The following is a 25,953-nucleotide window of genomic DNA, read 5'->3' on the forward strand; positions in this document are numbered from 1 at the left end:
CTAGCTTTTCTTTTCTTTTCTTTTTTTGTCCTTGTTATTTAGGCAATTATATACTTGTTGTCGTGAAGTTATTTCCTTGTCAAATTCTTCTGGAGTCTTTTTTCTCATCTTAATGAAATATTTTCTCAAAGAGTGACTTTCAAAGTGAAAGCGGAAAAAGTCACACCACCACAGTGAAGAACTCTGCTGAATTATTGACAGCCCAAAATATTGAAACCATATTTATGCCTAAAGATATTTTATTATAAACTCACATATAAATGTTAAAAAATTAATTTTAGTAATTTAAACATTTCATTGTCTTCTTATAAGTATGTTGCTATTGAGAAGTCTGATGTCAATATAATTCTTTTTTTTTTTACTATAATTTACTCTTTCTGGAATTTAAATATATATGTACAGTATATGTAATATATACATATACATATGTCACTGATCTCTTTATATTTCACTCTATGCAAGCATTTATAATTCATTTTCTTATATCTTAATTGATACGTTAAAAACTCTTGATTCTAGATTAATTACATAGTGTGGATAATGTATTTCCACTATTTCTTCTACTCTTTCTTACTTCTATTTTTAGGTTTCTATTTTGCTGGAATCCCTATTAACAGTTGAAGGCACTACTAATTAGAAGCCTTGTATCACGTAACTTCACTGACATCTTTTCTAACACTCTTTCCAGGATTCTTTGTGTTATCTCACTTATACTTTGCTAATCATTCTGCTTCATTCTTCCTGCAGTTTATTTCATTTCTCATTTTATTATTTCAACTATTATACTGTTTAAGATTAATATTTCTACTTATTTTTTCTCTATGATTACTTGTTCTCATTTCATTTACTAAAACATTTTCTTAAATATGCCCATCATGCTTATTTTAAAATTATAATTATCTCCTATGGTTTATGCTGTCTATTTGTCTTTATCTTCTAGTAATTGTATTAAGATGCCTAGATGTTTTGATCTGCAAAATCATGTTTAGGCACTGCTCCCTGTTAATCCTGATTTGATTCAAAAGAGAGTAAGAGACTGCAGTGTTAAGATCCTTAGACACCAAAGAACCATTTCTGATCTTCCCGGTACTACAAATGTTCCACGAACTCCTGTACTGAGAAGTTTACCTTTCAACTCTTTGAAAGGAACAGTGTTGTGAAGCTGTAATGCCCTTAGATTGTAATCCATAAATCCTGTGATCTTGAAATACAGTAGGTAGAGAAATACATGAGCAAGAATATATAATCAGCCAGCTCACTCCAGCTGGGGGCTTGAGCTGCACTGAAAGTATTCTGCTGACAGTGGGCTTTGGGGTTTTTGCAGCAGACATATGTGTTACAGTACCAGTGGAAAGGACACTTATAAGGCTTTTGTAGCTAGACAGAAGTGGAGTGAAGAGCAAATCTCCAAAGATTTCTGTCTCTTCTCCAACCACTTCTTACTGGCCACCTACACCAGTCATGACAACCTCTGAACTTCCCAGTAGTTTATCATATCTTTTATAGGCTCTTACTTGCATGTTTTAATTTGCTTTATATATTTTTCCAAAGAATTAGCAGACAATAGAAGTTGAAAAAAATTTTCCCAGTTCACATCAAGCGTCTTAGCATCTTGCCAGCATCTCAGTTCTAACACTGCAATTTGCACTGTCCCAAGATCTTTTGTCTGCCCTCCCCACATAGGGTATACTGAGTGGGATAAATGCTCACTCTTTCAGCATTAGCCGACAGTGTAAATTTCCAGCTATCCCCTCTGGTTTTGGACCCTATATCTCTGAGAGTATTTTTTTCAGCACATGTAGTTTATGATATTACTCAATCTCAACAGTCCCAACATTTTTGTACTACCCATTACTATAGTTTCCTTATTTCTACTTGTGTCTTCATTTGCTTAATGATTTTAAACCCTTGGTGACTTGAAACCCATAAAAGGTGTGGAAAGAAAATAATATGCCTAAAAAGATCTTGCTGTGGTTTATGACAAAGAGTGTTTTTCCTATTGTTTTCCTCTAAGAGTTTTATAGTGTCTGGTCTTACATTTAGGTCTTTAATCCATTTGGAGTCTATTTTTGTGTATGGTGTTAGGTAGTGTTCTAATTTCATTCTTTTACATGTAACTGTCCAGTTTTCCCAGCACCACTTATTGAAGAGGCTGTCTTTTCTCCATTGTTTGTTCTTGCCTGCTTTGTTGTAATTTAGGTGACATACGTGCATGGGTTTATCTCTGGGCTTTCTATCCTGTACCATTGATCTATAGTTCTGTTTTTGTACCAGTACCATATTGTCTTGATTACTGTAGCTTTGTGGTATAGTTTGAAGTCGGGGAGCCTGATCCTCCGGCTCCGTTTTTCTTTCTCAAGATTGCTTTGGCAGGAAGAGATATGGGGATATATGTATATGTTTAGCTGATTTGCTTTGTTGTAAAGCAGAAACTAACACACCATTGTAAAGCAATTATACTCCAATAAAGATGTTTTTTTAAAAAAAAGATTGCTTTGACTATTCAGGGTCTTTTCTGTTTCCATACAAATTGTAAAATTTTTTGTGGTAATTCTGTGAAGAATGCCATTGGTAGTTTGATAGGGATTGCATTGAATCTGTAGATTTCTTTGGATAGTATAGTCATTTTCACAATGTTGATACTTCCAATCCAAGAACATGGTATATTTTTCCATCTGTTTATGTCATCTTTGATTTCTTTCATAAGCGTTTTATAGTTTTCTCAGTACAAGTCTTTTGCCTCCTTAGGTAACTTTATTCCTAGGTATTTTATTCTTTTTGTTATGATGGTAAATAGGATTATTTCTCCTTCTGATTTTTCGTTGTTAATGTATAGGAATACCAGAGATTTCTGTGCGTTAATTTTGTATCCTGCAGCCTTTCCAAATTCATTGATTAGTTCTAGTAGTTTTCTGGTGGCATTTTTAGGATATTCTATATATAGTGTCAAGTCATCTGCACACAGTGACTGTTTTACTTCTTCTTTTCCAATTTGTATTCCTTTTATTTCTTTTTTCTCTGATTGCTGTGGCTAGGACTTCCAAAACTATGTTGAATAAGAGTACTGAGAGTGGACACCCTTGTCTTTTTTCCTGACAAGAATTAGTGGAAATGCTTTCAGTTTTTGACCATTGAGTATGATTTTTTCTGTGGGTTTGTCATATATGGCCTTTATTACGTTGCGGTAGGTTCCCTCTATGCCCATTTCTGGAGAGTTTTTTTAATCATAAATGGGTGTTGAATTTTGTCAAAAGCTTTTTCTGCATCTACTGAGATGATCATGTCGTTTTTATTCCTTAACTTATTAATGTGGTCCATCACATTGATTGATTTGCATATATCGAAGAATCCTTGCATCCTTTGGATAAATCTCACTCGATCATGGTGTATGATCCTTTTAATATGTTGTTGGATTCTGCTTGCTAGTATTTGTTCAGGATTATTATATCTATGTTCATCAGTGTTATTGGTCTATAATTTTCTTTTTTTTGTGATATCTTTTTCTGGTTTTGGTATCAGGGTGATGGTGGCTTCGTAGAATGAGTTTGGGAGTGTTCCTCCCACTGCAATTTTTTGGAAGAGTTTGAGAAGAATTGGTTTTAGCTCTTCGCTACAGGTGTGATAAATTTCACCTGTGAAGCCATCTGGTCCTGGACTTTTGTTTGTTGGAAGATTTTTAATTACAGTTTCAATTTCATTACTTGTGATAGGTCTGTTTATATTTTCTAATTCTTCCTGGTTCAGTCTTGGACAATTACACCTCACCAAGAATCTGTCCATTTCTTCATCGCTGTCCATTTTATTGGCCTATAGCTGTTTGTAGTAGTCTCTTATAATCCTTTGTATTTCTTTTTTTTTACTTTTTTATTTTTTTTGTGGTATGTGGGCCTCTCACTGTTGTGGCCTCTCCCCTTGCAGAGCACAGGCTCTGGACGCACAGGCTCAACGACCATGGCTCACGGGCCCAACCGCTCCGCGGCATGTGGGATCTTCCCAGACTGGGGCACGAATCCGTGTCCCCTGTATTTTGTTTAATATTTAAGAAATCATATCTTACAATCATGTATTTCTTCTGAATCCATACTTCTGTCCAGATTGTCTTTGCTAATCTTTAACATACTGTCTGAAAGGATCTGTTTGCCCATTTCTACTATTGAGCTGGATTTCATGTAGTCTATTTATGTAATAAAGACAGCACTTTGGGATTCTTCCAAGAAATGGTGTGGTATGAAGTAAAACGTGAATCGTCTGCTTTGATTTAGCTTTGATACGTAGCCAAATATATATTTCTTATTTTAAGACAAGACCACTTTTTCAGAAAATGTTTTGGAAGAATATTAAAATTGAGATATACCAAGAGATTGGCACTTCTTCTATTATGGACAAGACCTAAGTTTTCATAACGTAAGAATGGTTCTCAAAAGTATCATGCAGACAGGGTAAAAAATTTTTCTGACCTCTTAAGACTTATCACATAATTAAATAATTATAGTTTTCTTCTTAACATTTCCTCATTTAAAAATTAACATTTAAAATATAAAGTGATAGTTTGTAAAATAAAATTGTGGATAATACATATTGCTTAGTGAACAATGAGATATTTTAGTGATAGAAACAAATTGGAACGGTTATTACTTTGAAAATCCTAAATTATACATATATGTGTATAATCACACACACACACACACACACACACATACACACACACATACTGACAGGGTTCTAATACACGTTTAGGAATAAATGAGGTAGTTTATCCCTTTTACCTTCCTACATTACAAGTCTGTTCCTACTCTTCTCAGTCCATAAATTAATAATTAATTTATCTTCTGTAAATGCAGGCTTCTTAAACATTTACCATTTGTAAAATTTTTAAGGATATTTCATTGGTAATTTATAATTACATACAATTGTACAAATAGAGATTTGAGTGTTAAGAAAATAATAAAATAAAATATCAGTGAGTGCTAAGCCTATTTGACTATAGTTAAAATAAGTCACTGTATATTTATGATGGCAAAACTCAGTTAGGATTTCAAAAACACCAAGCTGTTTTACTCAATTGACCTCACAAAAACCAGTGCATTTAAAATCTGTGCTATCTCCACAAATTTTTGACAAGCCATCCTACTTCACTACTCAGCAGACTTTCCTTCTATTACATAAAGAAAATAAATCATCACAGATTGAACATGTTTAATTCATCATATCAAACCTACAAAGCTCCTGCATTTATAACCATGCCTTCCTATGCCCACCAGTTACATTAGAGGAACTGGTGGTCTTTCTAACTAAATTTTTTCCCCACTTATGTTCTTTATCACATCTACTTTTTCAATAACCTTATAAAGTTAGTCTAATCATCTCTCCCTTTTATCTTAATCCTCTCCATTTCTACTATGTATCTCCTATCATTTAGACTTTCTCAGTTCTCACTTATGTAAATAATATATTATAAATTTATACAAAATAAAACAAAAAGACAAGTGAGCAAAACAAACCCTATACCTCTGTGGACCTCCCTTCACTCTTCAGCTACACACCATCCTAGACCTTTCTTTCCCAGCTGTGTTTCTCTCATTCCATTTTTACCACTTCATATATTTCTCAATTACCCTCTCCTTCAATGAATAACTTCAGTTTTACTTCCAAGTCCAAGCACCATCAAAAGTGTGCTTTCTTTTAAATCAGTGATTCTATATATGTCAGTTCATCTGAAGGGCATTGCCTTAGATGTAATTTTACTAGAGCAGTCATAATAATTCTATACTATTGAAAATCTCACACTTACATAATATATTCCCTAGTATTCCATGATTCCATGCTCTCCTGTTTGTTCTCCTATAATTTGTCTATCCTTGCATTGTCTTTTGTTGGCTAATTCGACTTTATATTTTTCTTATATTGTTTACAATATTCAGTTCTAGATCATTTAACTCTATTATATGTTCTCCAGATGCAGTACTGATGATTTATACATAGGCTGGTGATTTCTAAATCTATGAAACTTGTTAAAATATCTTCCATAAGTTCCAGGTATTTTGACCATCATCCTACTTTGCATCCTCAGAGTGATATTCAAAGTAAAATCACAGTCAAATATCAAACCCATGATAATGTCAGGTTCTTTACTCTTAAGAGACAGAGAAGGATTATTTTAAGTGTCTAAACAACAAGGAAGATGGAGAGATGAAGATGAGAAAGATGATCGAAGAAGTCAGGGGAGATCAGAAGTTTAGTTTTAGACATGATAGGTAAGCTGTTATTAGATAATCAAGCAGAGATGTCAAAAATAAAGCTGAGTCCTCAAGTCCATTCTCTACCTCTCCGTCTTTATTCCTGTCCTGCCCATAGGTTCTTCATAAACATTTTTTTTTCTTTTTAGATTCCACAGGGAGGGGGAAGGGTAAGCTGGGATGAAGTGAGAGAGTTGCATGGACTTATATATACTACGAAATGCAAAATAGATAGCTAGTGGGAAGCAGCTGCATAGCACAGGGAGATCAGCTCAGTGCTTTGTGACCACCTAGAGCGGTGGGATAGGGAGTGTGGGAGGAAGACGCAAGAGGGAGGAGATATGGGGGTATATGTATATGTATAGCTGATTCACTTTGTTATAAAGCAGAAGCTGGCACACCATTGTAAAGCAATTATACTCCAATAAAGATGTTAAAAAAATAAGTAAAGCCGAATCTTTGAATCTGTAGTACAATGTTGAGGATTAGCTAGTGATATAAATTTTGAGTCCTTAGGAAAAGTATGACACTTAAGGCCAGAAAAGTAGAAAAGATCACCAAAGGAATGAGGTGTATAGAAGAAAGTTAAGGGCTCAGTGTCTAGGAAACTAGTAGTTAGAAATTGAGGAGACAAGAAGGAATCAGTACAGGAGATAGAACAGGGGTAGCCAGACAAGAGAAAAATGAACAAAGCGGGACACTACCAGAAGGCAAGGCAAGAGGGATAAAAGTGTTTCTTATTTGGCCATCTTCCTTATCTTAGAGGTAATGCCATTCTTCTACTGGCTTAGACACTTGAGATCACCCTTTTATGCACTGTATCTCACACCCAACACTTATTCTATCAACAAACCTTTCCAGCTCTAACTGATATTCCAACTCCACTGACACCACACCTTTCTGAGCCATTATCACCTCCCACCAGGATTCCTGCAATACCTTCTCTACTGGTCCCTCTAATTTTGTCCTTCCCTTGTTCAAACTATTCTCAATAGCCAGAATGATTCTACCGAAATGTAACTCAGATAATGTTAGTCCTCGGAGAAGAAACTCTCAATGTTTTTTTCAGCTCTCTCAGTGCAAAAACCAAAGAAATAACCAGGGACCTCAGTGCTAGTCTCTCTGCCCCTGTTGCCTCCTTGATTGAACTTCCTGCAAAACTCCCCTCACTCAGCCTGTCCTGTTACACAGGTCTCCTTGGTATTTTTGACAATGCCAAAACCTCCTGTATCTCAGGAAGTTTGCAGTTGTTTTTCTCTCCTAAAACATGTTTTCCCCAGTTATATCATCTCATCTCAGAATTTTATTCAAAAATTATTTAACATTATACACCTGTGTAAAATTGCAGTCATTCACTGCAAAATAACTCCTTTCAGGGTGTATCTTTTTCTAAATATAATTTATTACCATTTATGTAATAATTAGGTTCCAAAAGGACATAACTTTTTGTCAGTTTTTTCATCCTTCATAGTCTTATCACTTGGAGCAGTGTCTGGCACATAGAAGTGATCTATGCAAATTTGTTGAATGAATGAATGATTAAATGAATGAGAAAATGGCAAAAGATGAGGAGAGAGACACAGATTTTTCTCTTCCTCAATACCAACTTGGAAAATTTAAACCAGCTTGACCTAAAATTATGAAAAAATAATGTACTTTTAAAGCAAGGAATTTATATTTATGTATATAATATACATAAATTTGTACTTCATATTTAAATTTTAGTTTAAATGAACAATAAGTACTCTAAATTAAAAATACATCAGAACTGAAAAAAATCAATTAATTAACAAAGGACAGTACATAATTTAGTCACAAAGCTTGGATGTGTTAGAATAAGAGACAGAGTACAAAGTTTTAGTCTAATAGAATTATACATAGGGTTGGCTGTTCCAGTAAATATACATTTGCCAATATGCATTTTTATTATCATAATCTGACTCTGGGATGAGTGCTTGCTGCAAAATAAGTTCTTTATATTTTTTAATGTGTTTATAAATTTTACCAAAATTTATTGGCATTCATACAATTCTGCAGTTCTCTGTGTATGTGTGAGACATTTTGTTAGGAACATATTTCAAAATTATTTTTAGTATGATACCCTGAAACTTTTAGACAGAGTAAACTGTGCTTGAATATGAATCGAGAAGTTATAGAGTGCACAATTTCTACTTAAAAACTTGAAAGCAAGCTAATTCTTCTGGGGTTGCCTGGTAACTAATAAGGAGTATGTCAAATTGAAAGACAGGTCTGACTGAAGCAGCCTTGAATAAATAATACAATTGTTGTCAACTTTAGCCTCAGAGAAGCGAGACAGGGGTGAATTCTAAGCTAAACTGAAGGAAAAACTGTTGAAACATCTCGTGTTTTTTTAATTTTTAGTGAATTATCCACTGTTTGCCCTTAAACCTTTTTTCTCACTAAAATTTTATGATTAACATAGAGACATTGAAAGCAAATTCTGAAGATGTCATTGGAATTAAATGGAATGAACCAAGACCTTTTTAGGGCATAATAATTTATTTATTATTCATTAGGCATTTATTTATAAGTCCATATTCTTACAATGTATTGGTTTCTTAGAAAAATTTATGTCCACTAAGAATGATTACTGCTTTGATAAAAGATTTAACATAAGTATTTTTTAAGTTGAGAATTGTGTTATGGTAACTCCTGGGTATATGTACAAGAAAATATTTTTTGACAATTCTTTAGTTATAGTGATACTTTATATCAGCCTGTTGGTAAAATACTTACAAATTTTGAACTATTTTTGTTTTATTTCCAGCAGGAAAAAAGTCAAGAACGTTCAAGAATCAAAGGTAAGGAGTGACTATTTTACATAGTTTTATACATTTGTGTAAGTATAGGAGAAGGAAAAAAAAAAGATGATGCTACTTTGAAATTATAGTTAAAAGTGAGAAAACAGTGGGACTTCAAAATCTTCAACATGATTTTAAAACCATTGTGAACCCTTTGGGAATTCCCCAAGGCCATTGAAGATTCTCCATCAAGATTTCCTTTCTTCAGTAGTGCTTTTGGAAACTTTGACACAATTTTCTGTTTATTCCCTGAGTTGTTCTCATTGAATTCCTCCACCAACCATTGTCCATGGACTTGAGGACTCAGGGAAGGGGAAGGGTGAGCTGGGGAGAAGTGAGAGAATGACATGGACTTGTATATACTACCAAGTGTAAAATAGATAGCTAGTGGGAAGCAGCTGCATAGCACAGGGAGATCAGCTCAGTGCTTTGTGATCACCTAGAGGGGTGGGATAGGGAGGGTGGGAGGGAGATTCAAGAGGGAGGAGATATGGGGATATATGTGTATGTATAGCTGATTCACTTTGTTATAAAGCAGAAACTAACACACGATCGTAAAGCAATTATACTCCAACAAAGATGTTTAAAAATAAACTAGAAGGAAGAAAATTAAAAAAAAAAAGAGTTGGTGTTCTGTCACATCTATGATTTAGCATATGAACCTTTTCAAAATATGTTTTTTAGAGACTGAACTAGTTAGTCGCTGCTATCTCACTTTATGTTCTCTGAAAAAGCAAGAAAATATGTATTTATATATTAAAAGTTGGTGATAGCTTTTTGTATGGCATAGTCAATCCTAGTCAGACATAGGAAGGCTCTTTACACCATAAAGACCATCTTCAGTTTTGAAATGCACTCACTGAGGTAATAAATTACCCTGAGTAGATTGTAACCCTTCAACCAGGTTTTTCCATCAGTGTGTGCTCCTGCCAGTCATAATGATAGAACTTCACAGATTTTTCCAGGGTTAGGCCTTCTGGTCTCTCCATTCTTATTCTGTGTTTTGGGCATCCTTGCCCACCTATCCCTTCCCCAAGGTGTAGTAGTCCAAGCCCGACAATGGAGCAAAGCACAATTGCCTTGTTTTGTTTTGTTTTAATTTATTTTATTGAAGTATAGTTGATTGATTATGTTGTGTTAATTTCTGCTGTACAGCAAAGTGATTCAATTTTATATACATACATATATATATATATATATATATATATATACACACACACACACACACACACACACACATTCTTTTTCATTTTCTTTTCCGTATAGTTTATCACAGGATATTGAGTATATTTGCCTGTGCTACACTTTAGGACCTTGTTGTTTATCTATTTTGTATGTAGTCGTTTCTATCTGCTAATCCCAAATTCCTAACTTATCCCTTTGCCCACCCCTCTCCCCCTTGGCAACCACAGGTCTGTTCTCTGTGAGCCTGTTTCTGTTTTGTAGATAAGTTTATTTGTGTTATATTTTAGATTCCACATATAAGTGATATCATATGGTATTTGTCTTTCTCTATCTGACTTATTTCACTTAGTATGATGATCTCCAGGTCCATCCATGTTGCTGCAAATTGCATTATTCTTTTTATGGCTGAGTAATATTCCATTATATATATATATCTCTCACATGTTCTTTATCCATTCATCTGTCGATGGGTATTTAGGTGGTTTTCATGTCTTGGCCCTTGTAATAGTGCTTCTATTAACATAGGAGTACATGTATTGCTTTGAATTACAGCTTTGTCTGGATGTATGCCCAACCATGGGATTGCCGGATAATACGGCAGCTCTATTTTTAGTTTTTTGAGGAACCTCCATACTATTCTTCATAGTGGCTGCACCAGTTTACATTCCCACCAACAGTATAGCAGGATTCCTTTTTCTACACACCCTCTCCAGCATTTGTTGTTTGTAGTCTTTTTAATGATTTCCATTCTGACCCGTGTTTGGTGGTATCTCATTGTAGTTTTGATTTGCATTTCTCTAATTATTAGCGATGTTGAGCATTTTTCTTGTGCCTGTTGACAATTGTCCTGTTTGATTCCATTCTTTTGGCACAGGAAAATTTTTTTTAGAGTTTTTTGGAGTTATACACAAATAAATTTTAAAATATAACTGTGGAGAAAGTTACAAAGATTACATGTATTCCTGAAATGATGAAAGGATTGTTACACTTTTGAGGGTGGTTAGATTGATGATAGCAATTTTGCTTACTTAAGTCCAAATATAATCGTCACATTTTCGCACAACTGACTGACACAATTTTTTCCTTGTTTGGTCATCTGTAAGCCTCTATATTACTGAAGAATATGAAAAGACATACTTTTAAAAATATTGCTTGGTATATTTTATTCAAATGAATTATGTAAAACTGCCCTTTGAGGGATTCCCAAACTATCTTCTTTTTCAGCAAACTAAAGTATGTCTTGTTATTTTATATATGAAATTATTACATTTATTTTTCCTCAGAATACTCATATTAACTCAAAGTTTTGTACTTTTGTGTGGCAAAAGGGAATTTCTATTCTAAGAGGTGATGTGTGATGTTCATTTAAATGATATTTGCATTTTAAGCATACTGAGTGCACATCTTCCTTCTTATGGAGGGGCCCAGGGTTTCAGAATAATCTTAAATCATATTTATAATTCTGTTATAGTTGAAATAAGTTTAGTATAGCTTTCTTTTTGATGCTTTATTGCCTTGTAGTACATAAATTATAACATCTGAAATAGTAGAAATTAGTTTTTTTTCCAACTATTGGCTGGGAACATGTTTTCTTTTTATAATGTAATAAAATTTTCAAGATGATGCTTGCCACTTCTTTCATTGTTACTGGCTGACACATGGTTCAGAACCTTGACATAATGTCTGCTAGACTACTGAATTTTAAGTAGATATATGGTTACATCAGGACTTGTTGCCTAGCTCTGCTTAGAGGAACTCTACATTTTTTCTTGAATACTTATGGGAATCATCTTACAATATTATCTTACTGGAACTTATGGTCATTTAAATATTTTAAAATCTATATTAAGAAGAAAAAAATTATCATAGAAGCAATAGCTTACCCATTATTAAATAACAAAAATTCTGAATAGTAAATACATTTCTTGGTCACTAATAGTTGAAGTGTGAGCTATGGCCTCATTTGATCTTACCAAACAATTCTCAGCTAGTAATTCTCTGACTTCCTGACTAATTGGTAACCTTATTTGCCAGAACCCGTTTATTACATTGTCAAGAATATATACACAGTCTTTCATCTTCTAATTTCTTGCATTCGGTTCCTGTTTCTGCTTGAAACAACAATCTCAACCTCATGATATCAGTGACCTGAAATTACATTAGTTCACAGAGCACTACAATGAGAACCAATCTCTCATTTTTCTGTGTACATAGAGACATACATTGAAATGTTTGGAAACTTGCAATTCTGTCTCTAATTGATTATTTGACACTCACATGCTCTTATTCTAATATTATTTTGGAATGTCATACAAATCCATATTTTACATATTCTAAAATTATATCTATATGGAATTCAACTGACAAGATGAATTTCAGTTCAATAGTTAGTATGGATTCTCAACTAATTTTCATCATTGTTTTGCCTGTTGTTAAATGAGACAAAGACTAACGTCTATTTAGTACACAATTTTGAGGTTTACAATTAAGATGTCCTTCCTTAAAGTTACATTAAAGATTATAGCAGAGAAATAAATACAGTTACACAGGTTTGAAAGAAAGATCAACTATTCAGGAAACCATCTTTCACACTTTTCTCCAGTGACATTACAGCTAAATTAAACAGAGCACATTATGTGTTTAAAACCCATTGAGAATTTTGTAAATATTATTAAGAAATAAGTTCTACTATAAGGATCATAAGAAATCAGTTATCATCTGCCAGTATTTCTCGGGTAAGTATTTTTGTTTGTGACTGGTTTATTTGTGTCTATTTTAGAGCATCTCTCTAGAGTTCTTAGTGATAAAACAGTAACAGTTTTTGAGGAAAATTTAAATAAGCCATGCTTGACAAATAGCTTAAAAATTCTATCAAGTTTTTACTACTACTCCAAAATAGTGTGAAGTTTTACTATAATCAGAAGGCTGAAATCACTGTGGAGAGTTTGCATGTGCTTATGCTGTGGCATGCTTCTCAGTATTGGCTTCACCCTCTTCTGTCAGTAAAAGAATGTCCATTCACCAAAGAGATCCGATTGCTTTTAACGCACAGTTTCCCCCCTCCTCTCTTCTCAAGTGGATATTCTTGGCTCTTCCCATTCAGAAGGGTTAAAAATAAAGTATGTTCCCCTTTCATTACTAGTTATATTTTTGTTAAGACTCTACATTTGGGGGAGACTGAGGACTAAAGTCCATTCCCTGATAATCGTTTACATGTTATATTATTATCTTCTCTGTTTTGTTAAATATCTAATTGATGTCAGACACTGTGCTTTTTACATATATTATCTCGTTTTAATAGTCAAACATGCATTATTAAGATTTAGAATGCAAATATGCCCGCATTTTGAGAAATCACATCCAAAGTAAATAATACAGATCAATATTATCATTCTCGTTCTGTTTTAAAAGGGATCATAGTTTATATACCCAATCACCAACTTATGTTAGGTAAATTCAGCATACTGTTATTAGCAATGTTTTTTACATTTTCATGGATTTGATACATATGAATTTTATTATTTATGCCTTATTTTTCTTTAACATCATGGTCACAAATATTTTCCTGCTAATTTATATAAAATCTGCTCAGTGCTTTGTAACTTTAAGAAAAAAATAGATAGTGGTAAATGCAACATAGTAATATTCTAACGGACACATGTAAGAATTACGCAAGCTTGTTCACTGGTACTTATGATCTTTTACAAATGACTTAACCCCTCCGGAAGTAGTTTCTCTTTTATGGTAAATATTAGTGAAACATACCTTGTGATATCAAAAGTCCTTTACGTGTCTGAAACTCTAAGTCTTATACTTCTATAAGGACATTGGAGAATGCTATTATTACAAGCACTTAGGATGCAAAAGTCTATGACTCAATGGGTTCTAAATGGCAAATATTATGTCATACACATTTGTGTATATGAAAAAAGTAAGCTGCACAATTGCTCTTCCTATGGTACATAACTTCTTACATACATTGAGCAATAACAGAAAACATTATGTCAAGACCATACTTGGTTGAATTAAAAGAGTGTGTTTGGGACAGTAAATGCTGTTAAAGAACTATGAAGCTTGCAGTCTTTATACACACAGATGCACATACAAGCTACCTTCTATTTATTTTTAAACACTCATGGGTTCAGATTCTCCTTTATTTCCTACATCACAAAACTGGTAACTGAGAACACTAAAAGTAATTTGATATATACGGGAATTATATCTCAGTCAGGCTGAAGGGGCATTGCTATGAGATTGGAATGCTAAACTCCTCATTTGGGCTGCCTGAATATTCAGAGCTCCTACATTAGAATAATTTCACAGAGTTCCTGAGGTCAGCTCACTTCTTCAAGCTCAGGTAGCTAGTCAGGAACAGTGAGTGGATAGAAATTGACCTTCAAATTCTTATTCATAAAGGCCATTGGATATATTACATTAACAAATGAAAATATCATATAAAACTGAAAGACAGTCATTCATGTATATGAGCCCTTTATGAGACTGTTTTGTCTAATTGTTGCATTTCTTTATGTTTAGGAAACAAAATATCGCCAGCACAATTAGTAATACCTGAAATGGAGACTCTTACCATTAACTGAAATACAGTCACTATATTTTTTTAAAATAGATCTTTATTAATAATTGCTTCACAATACTGTGTTAATTTCTGTTGTACAACAAAGCGAATCAGCCATATGCATACACACGTCCCCATATCCCCTCCCTCTTGAGCCTCCCTCCCACCGTCCCCATCCCACCCCTCTAGGTCATTGCAAAGCAACAAGCCCATACCCTGTGCTATGCTGCTGCTTCCCACCAGCCAACTGTTTGAAATTCCGTAGTGTATGTATGTCGATGCTACTCTCATTTCACCCCAGCTTCGCCCTCCCACCCCATGTCCTCAAGTCCATTCTCTATGTCTACCTCTTTATTCCTGCCCTGCAACTAGGTTCATCAGTAAAATTTTTTTTTTTTTTTTAGATTCCATATATATATGTTAGCATACGGTATTTGTTTTTCTCTTTCTGACTTACTTCATTCTGTATGACAGACTCTAGGTCCATCCACCTCACTACAAATTCAATTTCGTTTCTTTTTATGTCTGGATAATATTCCATTGTATATATGCGCCACATCTTCTTTATCCATTCATCTGTTGATGGACACTTAGGTTGCTTCCATGTCCTGGCTATTGTAAATAGAGCTGCAATGAACATTGTGGTACATGACTCTTTTTGAATTATGGTTTTCTCAGGGTATATGCCCAGTAGTGGGATTGCTGGGTCATATGGTAGTTCTATTTTTAGTTTTTGAAGGAACCTCCATACTGTTTTCCACACCGGTTTTATCAATTTACATTCCCACCAACAGTGCAAGAGGGTTCCCTTTTCACCACACCCTTTCCAGCATTTATTGTTTCCAGATTTTTGATAAGTGGCCATTCTGACCAGCGTGAGGTGATACCTCATTGTAGTTTTGATTTGCATTTCTCTAATGATTAGTGATGTTGAGCATATTTTCATGTGCCTCTTGGCCATCTGTATGTTTTCCTTGGTGAAATGTCTATTTAGGTCTTCCGCCCATTTTTTAACTGGAAAGGAAACCATAAACAAGAAAAAAAAGACAACCCTCAAAATGGGAGAAAATATTTTCAAATGAAACAACAGACAAAGGATTAATCTCCCAAATATACAAATAGCTCATGGAGTCACTATTTTTTTTTTTTTTTTTTGCGGTATGCGGGCCTCTTGCTGTTGTGGCCTCTCCCGTTGAGCACAGGCTCCGGATGCGCAGGCTCAGTGGCCATGGCTCACGGGCCCAGCCGCTCCGCGGCATGTGGGATCTTTCCGGACCGGGGCACGAACCCGCGTCCCCTGCATCGGCAGGCGGACTCTCAACCACTGCGCCACCAGGGAAGAGGGAAGCCCCTAGAGTCACTATATTTTTAATGGATTACAATGTCATACATTATGAATGTTAGGTTCTTTGGTATTCAGTTTAGAAAGCTATTGCTGAGAGAAATAATCATTTGTAGGATTTATGAAAACTGTGGGGTTCTTTCTATCATAGTTAATAGTTATAATCCTTAGAAAGTCCAAGCACTAAAAGACAAGAAAACTCACCTCTAGAATATGTCAATTGAATGATCCATAGGTTTGTTTATTTTTTTGTTTTTGGCAAAGAGCAATGCTGGATAAACACCAGACAAGTGTACTTATGGCAGACTTGTGATAATAATCTTAAAAAATAAATGTTGTAAAAGAGTGCGAAGGAACGATCTTTGTTTTGTATACATTTTATGCCATAGCAATTGCATTATAGCAGAACAATTCTTTTTGCACTCTGTTTACTTAAAATGGACTTTTGAAATTAAATGGGGGAAAAATGTATTCTCGTAAGTAATTATTGATTACCTTACAGCAAAGTATCAGTGTCCCATATGCACAACTTAATAGTGTATGATTGACTAGTAACTCTTTAACTGCTTATATGAGAACCTCAAATATTTCAATCCATTTCATTTTATACTTAACAATATAAATTGATTGTTCAGTGATAAATCAATTAAAACTGTAATTTTCAATTATTATAAACACATTGGCAGTTTTCTCTGATTTCATTAGCTGAAAATTGTTCTATTTCTGATCTTTCACTATTAAACAAAGTGATCATATCTCTTTATGTGAGTGATGTGAGTTTTTGTTTTAAAGTGAATGAGGTATGGAAACAAAAATGATAACACATAGATGCAAATTCTGGAAGCCATTGTATACATAAGGTAATAATTGTTACTTTCACAAACTTTCAAACATATAACAAGTTAAGTTCTAATGTATAACTCCATAAAATAAAAATTAATTAATGGAAATATATTCACTGCAAATAATCTAAATAATGCCCCCAAATGATTACCTACATAACTTTTTAGTAGTAAAGATTTCAGTCAGTGATAACTTTTTTCTGTGAATTAAGGTAATATTCATCCTCCATTCTTAAAAAGATTCATTTAAACAGCTTGGTCCAATTTTAGATGATATTGATGCATGTCTTCCTGCCCCAGCAGCAGGAAGACAGACATCCACCTCTACCTAATGATGCTATTCTCATCAACCAGAAGAGGTTTCAAAAGCATCTGATTGGGGCTTCCCTGGTGGCGCAGTGGTTGAGAGTCTGCCTGCCAATGCAGGGGACATGGGTTCGTGCCCCGGTCTGGGAAGATCCCACGTGTCGCGGAGCGGCTGGGCCAGTGAGCCATGGCCACTGAGCCTGCGCGTCCGGAGCCTGTGCTCCGCAGCGGGAGAGGCCACAACAGTGAGAGGCCCGCGTACCGCTAAAAAAAAAAAAAAAAAAAAAATTATTTATTTGTGTTTGTTGTGCCGGGTCTTAGTTGCGGCACGCGGGGTCCTTGTGGCGGCATGCAGGATCTTTGCGGCGGCATTAGGGATGAGAAAGCTAATTTAACCCACTGACTTATAAGTTAGCTACTGTTTCATTTAGAAAGTGCTGCTATGTCACAGAAATTTTGTGGCAACGTTAGCCAGTCCAAATAATTCAGAAAAGAAGATATCAGTTCAACTGTATTCTATAATAAAACCTAGTTCAACCAACATTTATTAATTTCAATATTAGAAGCAAAGTTAGATGCCAGAGAAATTAAGGACAAAGTTGTGAGTCAGGTGATACTGGCTGTGAGTTTGGGAGATGGGACCTAGGACTGATAAATACAGTTGCCAAAAAAACGTGGTAGATTCTTTAAGAGAGAAAGGCCAGAATGCTGTGCAAGCATGGGGGTAAGGCGAGGGGTAGGAAGGGGGTCTGGGAATGGACTTTTGGAAAGGTTCACCTTTTCTTTTTATAGGGAGACAAGGTCTTGTCTAGAAGAACAGGGAGGAATCAGAGAGGTGAAGAATAAGGGAGATTATTCCAGTTCATGTGGCATTAGTGAAATATACATTTACATATTAATGTGAGGTTGATGAGAAGCAAAGGAGAAATCAGTACAGAGTGGAATGGATTCATAGAGGAATTTAAAACTAGGAAAGTATCAGTAGCAAATTGGATAGCAGGAATAATGCTAGTGTGATGAGATTGTTCAGGCTAGACAGAAGGCTGATATTGATTAATAGGTATAGCATTGAGAAATATTGGGAACAAGCTCAGCAGTTTTCCAGTTTGATAAGCTGCAAGTTCTTCTGAAATTATTATTCCATTTTTTTCCTTTCAACAAACAGAACAAAAACCTGAGAACTGCACGATGATCATAAAATCAATTTTGCTTGGTGGTTTAACACTCAGGCTTCAGAACCAGAGTAACTTTCAGTCCTGAGTCTACCGCTAAATATCTGTGTGACAATGGAAAATGACCTGAACTTGGTGGACTAATGTCCCCACGTGTAAAAAGTGGGTAATGATGGTTCCTTCTTGACAGGTTTGTTTTTGATGATTAAACAAGTTATTAAATACAGAGAACTTATCAAAAACAGTCTGAGATTTTACCCTCTTCACAAACCAACATGGGAGCCTCCCAGTTTTCTGGATTATGGCAGAAGACAGGAGGCTCCTGTGTCAGAGGCAGAGTTTCTTCCTCACAGCCATAGCAGTTGCCAGTGTACCAGTACCTGTGCTGATCCCCCAGGGAGATGGGAAGAGGCCCTCAGGATGCATGCATGTGCAGCGGTTTTTATTATAGGAGAGGACCACTCCCTCTGACTGCCCCGCTTAGGAAAACCATATTTTATAATGGACAGGAAGCACACCTGACATTTGACTGTTACACTTGACAGGGAAACATACTTACCCCTGGCTCCAGAGGGAGGTGCTCTTTCTATTTTCTAAAGGTGTTCACTATAGAAAATTCCTGAGAAGAAAAGTCTGGAATAAAATATAGTCAGTATCTCTTCTCTCAAGACACACAGAAATGCAAGAGACCGTAGGGAATTGTCTCTCAGAGCATTTAGAGTAGTAGCAGCACAAAATACCTACTCAGTAAACCTTCATAAATGCCATCACCACCACGAACATCATCATTCAGACAGTAGTTTTTTTTGTTTTTGTTTTTCTTGATTATCCTCTTGAGTGCAAGTCAATGTAGATAGATGCATGGAGAAATACATATATCATATTGTTTCTGTCCACAATGTTAATGTGTGGTTATTTTAAAAGTCAAACAAATTCAGAAACTTAAAAAGAATAATTACAGTAATTCACAGTTTCTGTGTATTTAATAAGTGCCAGGCCCTATGTCTCTATGTAATGTGCTTCAGTTGCTTTATCTTGATTTATATGTGTGTGTATATATATATATATATATATGTATATATAAAGTATATATGTATATATATGAATATATATACATATATATGAATATATATGTATATATACACATATATTTGAATATATATAGTTATACATATATAACTATATATATATATATATAGATCAGTGTTGGAATGTTACTGTGCAGGTAACTATATATTGTTATGAATATATATAGTTCTATATATAAATATGAATAGTTAACATTACTTCTTTACTGCCAAGTCTTCTGCTAAGTGCTTTCCATGTATTATCTTATATAACCCTCAGAAGAATATTATATACTAACAAGAGAGTAAATTTTATTGGCAATGTATCTATCTATAAATGACCATTAACATTTTGGTATATGTGGATTCAGAAATTTCTTACATAGGCATCTATTTCTGCAAAATAACTTTCAGTATTCTCCTTTTGGAAGTGTTTGTGTATATCCTTTTTTCTCAAAAGTTGCAAAGGATTTGCAGTAGATACTGTAAATTGGTTCACTCAACAACCATTTCAAACACCAGTTATCTTGCTTCTTATAGATTTTTTTACAGCATCTAGTAAATGAAAAGATACATTTCCTGGATTCTCTTGCAGTTAGCCTTCTGGATGTGTTTTAGGTTTCTCCAGTCAGATTCATGCAAGCATGACCTTTTATGAAATTCTTGTTGGAGAAATAAGCACAGTTTTGGGGAAAGACATTTTCCTTTCACATGTAATGGCAAAGACATTGTAGTTCTGAACCCAGCAACTAGGGTGATAGCTTCCTTATGTGGTTAGTCCTGACTATAGTAAAGGCAGTAACCCTTTGATATTCCAATTCTGTGGTGAGTTCTAGAAGTTATTTCTAACAGCTTAGTATACATCCCTTCTCTTCAGTCCTGTGAACAATTTTCTATATTCTTTCACAAATATCTCTAACCTAAATTAAATTAGTGCAGATTCTATTGTCTGTAACAAAGAGCCTTGATCAATGCCAAGTCTGTCGACTTAAAAAAAAAATACACAACTTAAATTTGAGAGTATGTTTTTTTCGTCAGACATTCTGCGGACTAAAGCCTGGGACACAACATCTCAGTAGCTCTGAGGGACTGCTCGGAAGAGGTCAGGGAGGAGCCAGGGTATACAGGAGTTTTTGCAACAAAGACAAGGTGGTAGGAACATCAAAAGACTTCTATTAATTAAAGAAAACCAGACATCTCAAGTTACGGAATTTAGTGCTTTTCTAGGTATGGGAAAATGGGAGAATCTGGGCTCACAGGAAATCATTCCTTTGAGATGCACCTCAGCTCTCTGGGGTCAGTATCCTGTGTTTTTTCATCCTGAGTCTCCTCAGGAAACACCATGGTGGGGGTGGTGGCCTCAGTGGCTGACTGATGGATGGTGGGCACCCTGTTTGTATCCTGAGTTCCCTCAGGGCTCACTGTCAGGGCAGCTGTAATGAGATGGCTTAATAGCTGCAACAACCTTTGTTTACTGATATGGCAGGCAACAATTTTTCATTGACAAGTCTACTCTAGGACTACAACTAGGGTATCTGGTATGGAAAAAGTAAATAGCCAAGGGTTTATCAGAGATCTATTTACCAGATCTTCAAGAAAGACTCCAGGAGCAAACCTATCTGCAAAGCTGATGCAGGCAATGACAGGCAGGAGGCACAAGTTGTTAAAATCAAATTGCAGAGCAAACACATACCTTGTTCAGGCAAATGTAAAACCAGCTGGTCCTATCTAGCTGGCAAGCATAACAGTAGGACATTCTTAAGCCAGATATAATGATGGCTCATACAGTCACTTATTCAAACTTTTGTGTTGAGTATCAACTCTGTACCAATCACAGACCTGGCCATGGAGATACTGTAGTGGACAAAACAGGACAAATATCTTGTCTTCCTGGATTTTAGACTGCAGCTCCTAGTAAATCTGCCCCTGCCACAGGAAGGATAATTGCTATTTTCTAAAAAACAAAAAAACAAACAAATAAACAAAAAAACCTTCTAAAATCCCATGAAAAGCACAGGCATACAATGAAAGGATAAACTCCATCCCTGAGAGTTTACACTACCGATACCTCGAAATATCCCCCCCACCAAACCTTCAAACCTTACAGTAGAAATAGTTTCTGATTCTGCAAAATATATGTCTCTTAATCTTGCCTTCAAATCTCTTCCTAGTGGTTCTGAATCATGGGAATTAAATGGTAATTTTCAGGATGTAATTCCCATGAATCCATAAAAGGAAAGGACTCTACATCACTTCTTCGTCCTGTTTGGTCTTCATCAATTTATTTTCTCAGGGTAATGAAGCAGCAGTGCTTTGATAATATGACTTAGAACACACAGGCTTATAGTTCACCTCTAGAAGTATCACCATGTTTCTTGGTTTTCTATGTGGTAATCCTTCTGCTCTATTATGCAAATATCTTTCCTATCAAAGGCATTGATTGAATATTATTATCCCATTATAATTTTTAATAAAAAAGTGTTTAAAGTTTCTCCTTAAAAAATCTTAGTATAAAGGACATTATATAAATTATATATATATATAGTGTTATACAAAATGTTAATATATACATTTATTAATATATAATACATAATATATTATAAATTATATGATCTATATGGTAGATCATATAATAAAATTTATGTAAATAATAAAATCAATACAGTCACAACTTTAGGTTATTATAGATGTGATTTATTTTCTGCATTTGTTTTGTGTTTGTTGTAAAGACTTAAAAGGAGAACTAATATATATCAGTCTCTTACCATGTACCACATATCTACTCATATATTTATTTCTTTAGCTTATTATAACTATCAAAAAACCCTGAGAAGTAGACAGAACTTTCATATGTAAGGAAGATGAATCTTGAATATTAAATAGCTCATGCAAAATTATACAGCTAATAAATGCTTGAAACTTAATTTAAAATAAACTTACTGCTTTTACTTGGATTGCCATTCTAAAAAGTATCCTCAAACATCCTACTGCATGTGTAATACAGTGAAATCTTTCTATTTTGTGTAAGTCTAAGTGTGAGAATGTGTTCATTGTTTGAAGCTGCCTAGTAACCAATAAAAATTACATTGCGTCCATTGTAAGATAGAAAAGTCCTATCCCTTCAAAACTTGAATAGTTTAATTATTGAAATGTCAGAATCCGTGTGAAAAATTAATGCTTCCTAACCAATACAAATGTGAACAGGTTAAATGGGAGAAAAACTTTAAATTTTGCCTTAAAATAAAAAAAAAATCATCTGTGATTTAAACAAGTGAAAGATTAATTTGATTTACTTAAATTTCAATTATAAAATAAACAAATAAAATTAAAACATTAAATTACCTCTTATGAGGAGTCTGATAAGGCAATAATCATTTGGTTCAATCAGCAAAGAGCACATGATATATGTGCTGAAAAAACATAAATTTATTTGAAATCCTTTTTTGTTTATTTGTTCTTTGTTGTTGTTGTTGTTTTAATTGAGTGTGAAGTGACTTAATCCTCTTATGCCTGGTTAGGCAGAATCAAATCATAGTGCAGTGAGATCAAGGGTCAAATGCATGGGTGGGATCCTGGCTTGGGCATTCACTGGCCATGAGACTGCAGACAAGCCCCTCATTAGCCTGAGCCTTGACTTTCTCTGCCCTAAATGACAGACAACTAATAGCATCCACCTGCTTGTTCTGTTGTGAGCGTTAACTGTGGTTGCAAATAGAAGTGTTTGGAATAGTTTCAGCACATAGTTAATACTCAAAAATGGTTGGCTTAAATACTATTATTATAATTTACTGAGTGATTTGACATATGAACTAAGCTTTGGAGAATGGTCTAATGACTATATCATGAGTTATCTTGGGTGGGAGCAGAAAATATCTCTTGTAAGGAAAAGGAAACCTTTCAACATCAGTATCTTTCACAGCACTGAGCTTAATCATCATTTTTCGAAACACTGGATTAATTTTCACTAAACAGATTTGTTTTAAATCTGTATTTTCAATAACTTACGTCGTTAGTATTATTCACAGTGTGAGTTTATCCATAGGACTTGTGTCCCATGATCCTGGTTAATCAAGACATCAAAGTGCAGTGTTATTTATTCAAATTGAAAAAAAAGTTTAAATTGTATAATTTTTTCATTTCTCTTTACATTTCTCATTTATAATTTAGGATTTTTAAAGTTTTTCTTTTTCGGACCAAATGAGATGGTGAATCTAATAATATATATGAGAAGTACTTAACATTACCTGGAAACTCATAAGTATTCAATTAATGTTTATTAAAACTAAATCAAGTTACAGTTTATGAATATATGTAGGCATGTACACATATATATGTCCATATTATAAATAGTATTAAATATCATATATAATTCATAATAATTTCCATAAGCTCATATATAAATGAAATATATTTGAAATAACTTTATAAATATACATATATACTTAGATACATAAAGATATAAAATTAAATCACTTTCCACCTTTTGAAAAGATACTATGCGTTATTACACACACACAGACACACAGACACACACACACACAGACACACACACACACAGCCAGATTCTTTATGGTTAAAATCAGGACTTACCCAGATTTGTATCTCTTATAACCCTGGCAGGTGGGTTCTTCATAAAAGCTATTCCAAAAATATTTGTGAATACATTACGAATGAACTAGAAGACACATTCAGTTACAAATGTCAGTATACTTTCACAGAAAATCACTTAATGCAATCCACGATGAATTATTTAGACTCTTTCTAAGTAGAAATGTGATATTTTTTTCCTCAAAGTTAAGTACTATTACCAGTGTTCTGTATTTAAACAATAGCAAATATATTCCCTTTTCAGTCATCTGTTAACATGTATAATCTAGAAAAACAATGTAGTGTAGTCTGTTATTAACTTTTTACATTTACTGACATACATAAAATTTTCATTTAATTTCAAGAGTTGAAGTTTGCAAATGGCGAATCATGTATTTTCATTAGGAGTTAAAAATGAATTGATATTTGGATCATATGTTATGCTTTGCTAAATTTTTAATGAGTAAGATACATAAATTTGTGATCTGTTCAAATTGTTTTTATTTTATAAGACACTTTAGGGGTTATACATGGATCACCAAAATTCCATTTTCCTCAAATGGGGAAAAATATGTGCCATATCATAAAAAGTACCAAATTTCAGATGCAGAGAGAAAAAGCATTCTTCATGGCTGACTGGCAAAATCAAATGTACAAGCCAAAATAATTTGAGTAATGTCATCTAAGAGCCACAGAGCCAACAACAGAAAGTTTAGTCTCTGATTAGGTTTAGATGTCAGTGGATCAATTACTGCACCCACACAATAAATACTATGTGGGCCATTTAGACTTTTAACAGATTGTTTACTTTTTTCCATGCTTTATTATTAAACATATTATTCATCATGGAATGGATGGGGACAGTAAGTGAAGAAGACAGATCTGTACAGATTGAAGTATAAGGAAGGGGGCTGTGCAACTCCCTCAGTATATGTTAGCTGTGGGTCCCAGGAACTGTGTCTGAGCTTACTGAGAAGGTTTTGTCGAGTTTTCTGGGAGTTGAGAAGGAACACTGAGCGGTCAGATGGCACTGATCTTTTTTATTTTTAAATTAAAGAAACGTAAAACACAAATATTATACAGGTCTACAAAAAAGAAATTAAAGTAAGTAGGCTTCAGGGTCAAGAATCATGAAAGGAGAAATAATCTAAGCTGCACTGTGGTTTCCACAATGCACTAAGTATATGCACTAAGCAAGAACATCTCATAAATATAAAAGAGTTAGCTCCACCCAATATACTGCTAAATAAAAATCTTGCACATATAAAACAATTATCAAATTACTATCACCAATCAACTACAATGTTAAATGCCAATAGGATGTTGAGAAAGTAAATGGAAAGCAATATTGTAACAATGTAAAATCTATGAAGTTTGGCTCAACTTTTATTCACTTGCAAGGTCTTATTTAATTTTTGTTTTGTATAACATTTTTTATTGAAGTATAATTGATTTACAATGTTTCAGGTGTACAGCAAAGTGATTCAGATATATATATATGTATATATATGTGTGGAGATATATATATATACACATATATATATATTCTTTTTCAGATTCTTTTCCATCACAGGTTATTATAAAATATTGAATATCGTTCCCTGTGCTATACAGTAGGTCCTTATTGTTTATCTATTTTATGTGTAGTAGTATATATCTGTTAATCCCAAATTCCTAATTTATCCCTCTCCTCCCTTTCTCATTTTATAACCATAAGTTTTTTTCTATGTCTGTGAGTCTATATTCATTTTGTAAATAAGTTCATTTGTATCATTTTTTTAGATTCCACATATAAGTGATTTTATGATACTTTTCTTT

General features: G+C 34.1%; 1 protein-coding gene across 4 annotated transcripts in view; it reads left to right on the forward strand.

Moving 5' to 3' along the window:
• The window catches only part of FSTL5 (follistatin like 5), a 670,505-nt gene that overhangs the window by 104,787 nt on the left and 539,765 nt on the right, over nt 1-25,953 (forward strand). For 2 of the 4 annotated variants that reach the window (XM_030865721.3, XM_030865720.3), the window contains exon 3: nt 9,028-9,058. In XM_030865721.3, the coding sequence (XP_030721581.1) occupies nt 9,028-9,058 (31 nt within the window). Of the gene's footprint in view, nt 1-9,024; nt 9,059-25,953 lie in introns of all 4 variants that reach the window. The other 2 variants (XM_060299861.2, XM_030865719.3) reach the window with 1 other exon arrangement.

Source organism: Globicephala melas, chromosome 5, assembly GCF_963455315.2.
Source record: "Globicephala melas chromosome 5, mGloMel1.2, whole genome shotgun sequence".
Taxonomy (NCBI): Eukaryota; Metazoa; Chordata; class Mammalia; order Artiodactyla; family Delphinidae; genus Globicephala; species Globicephala melas.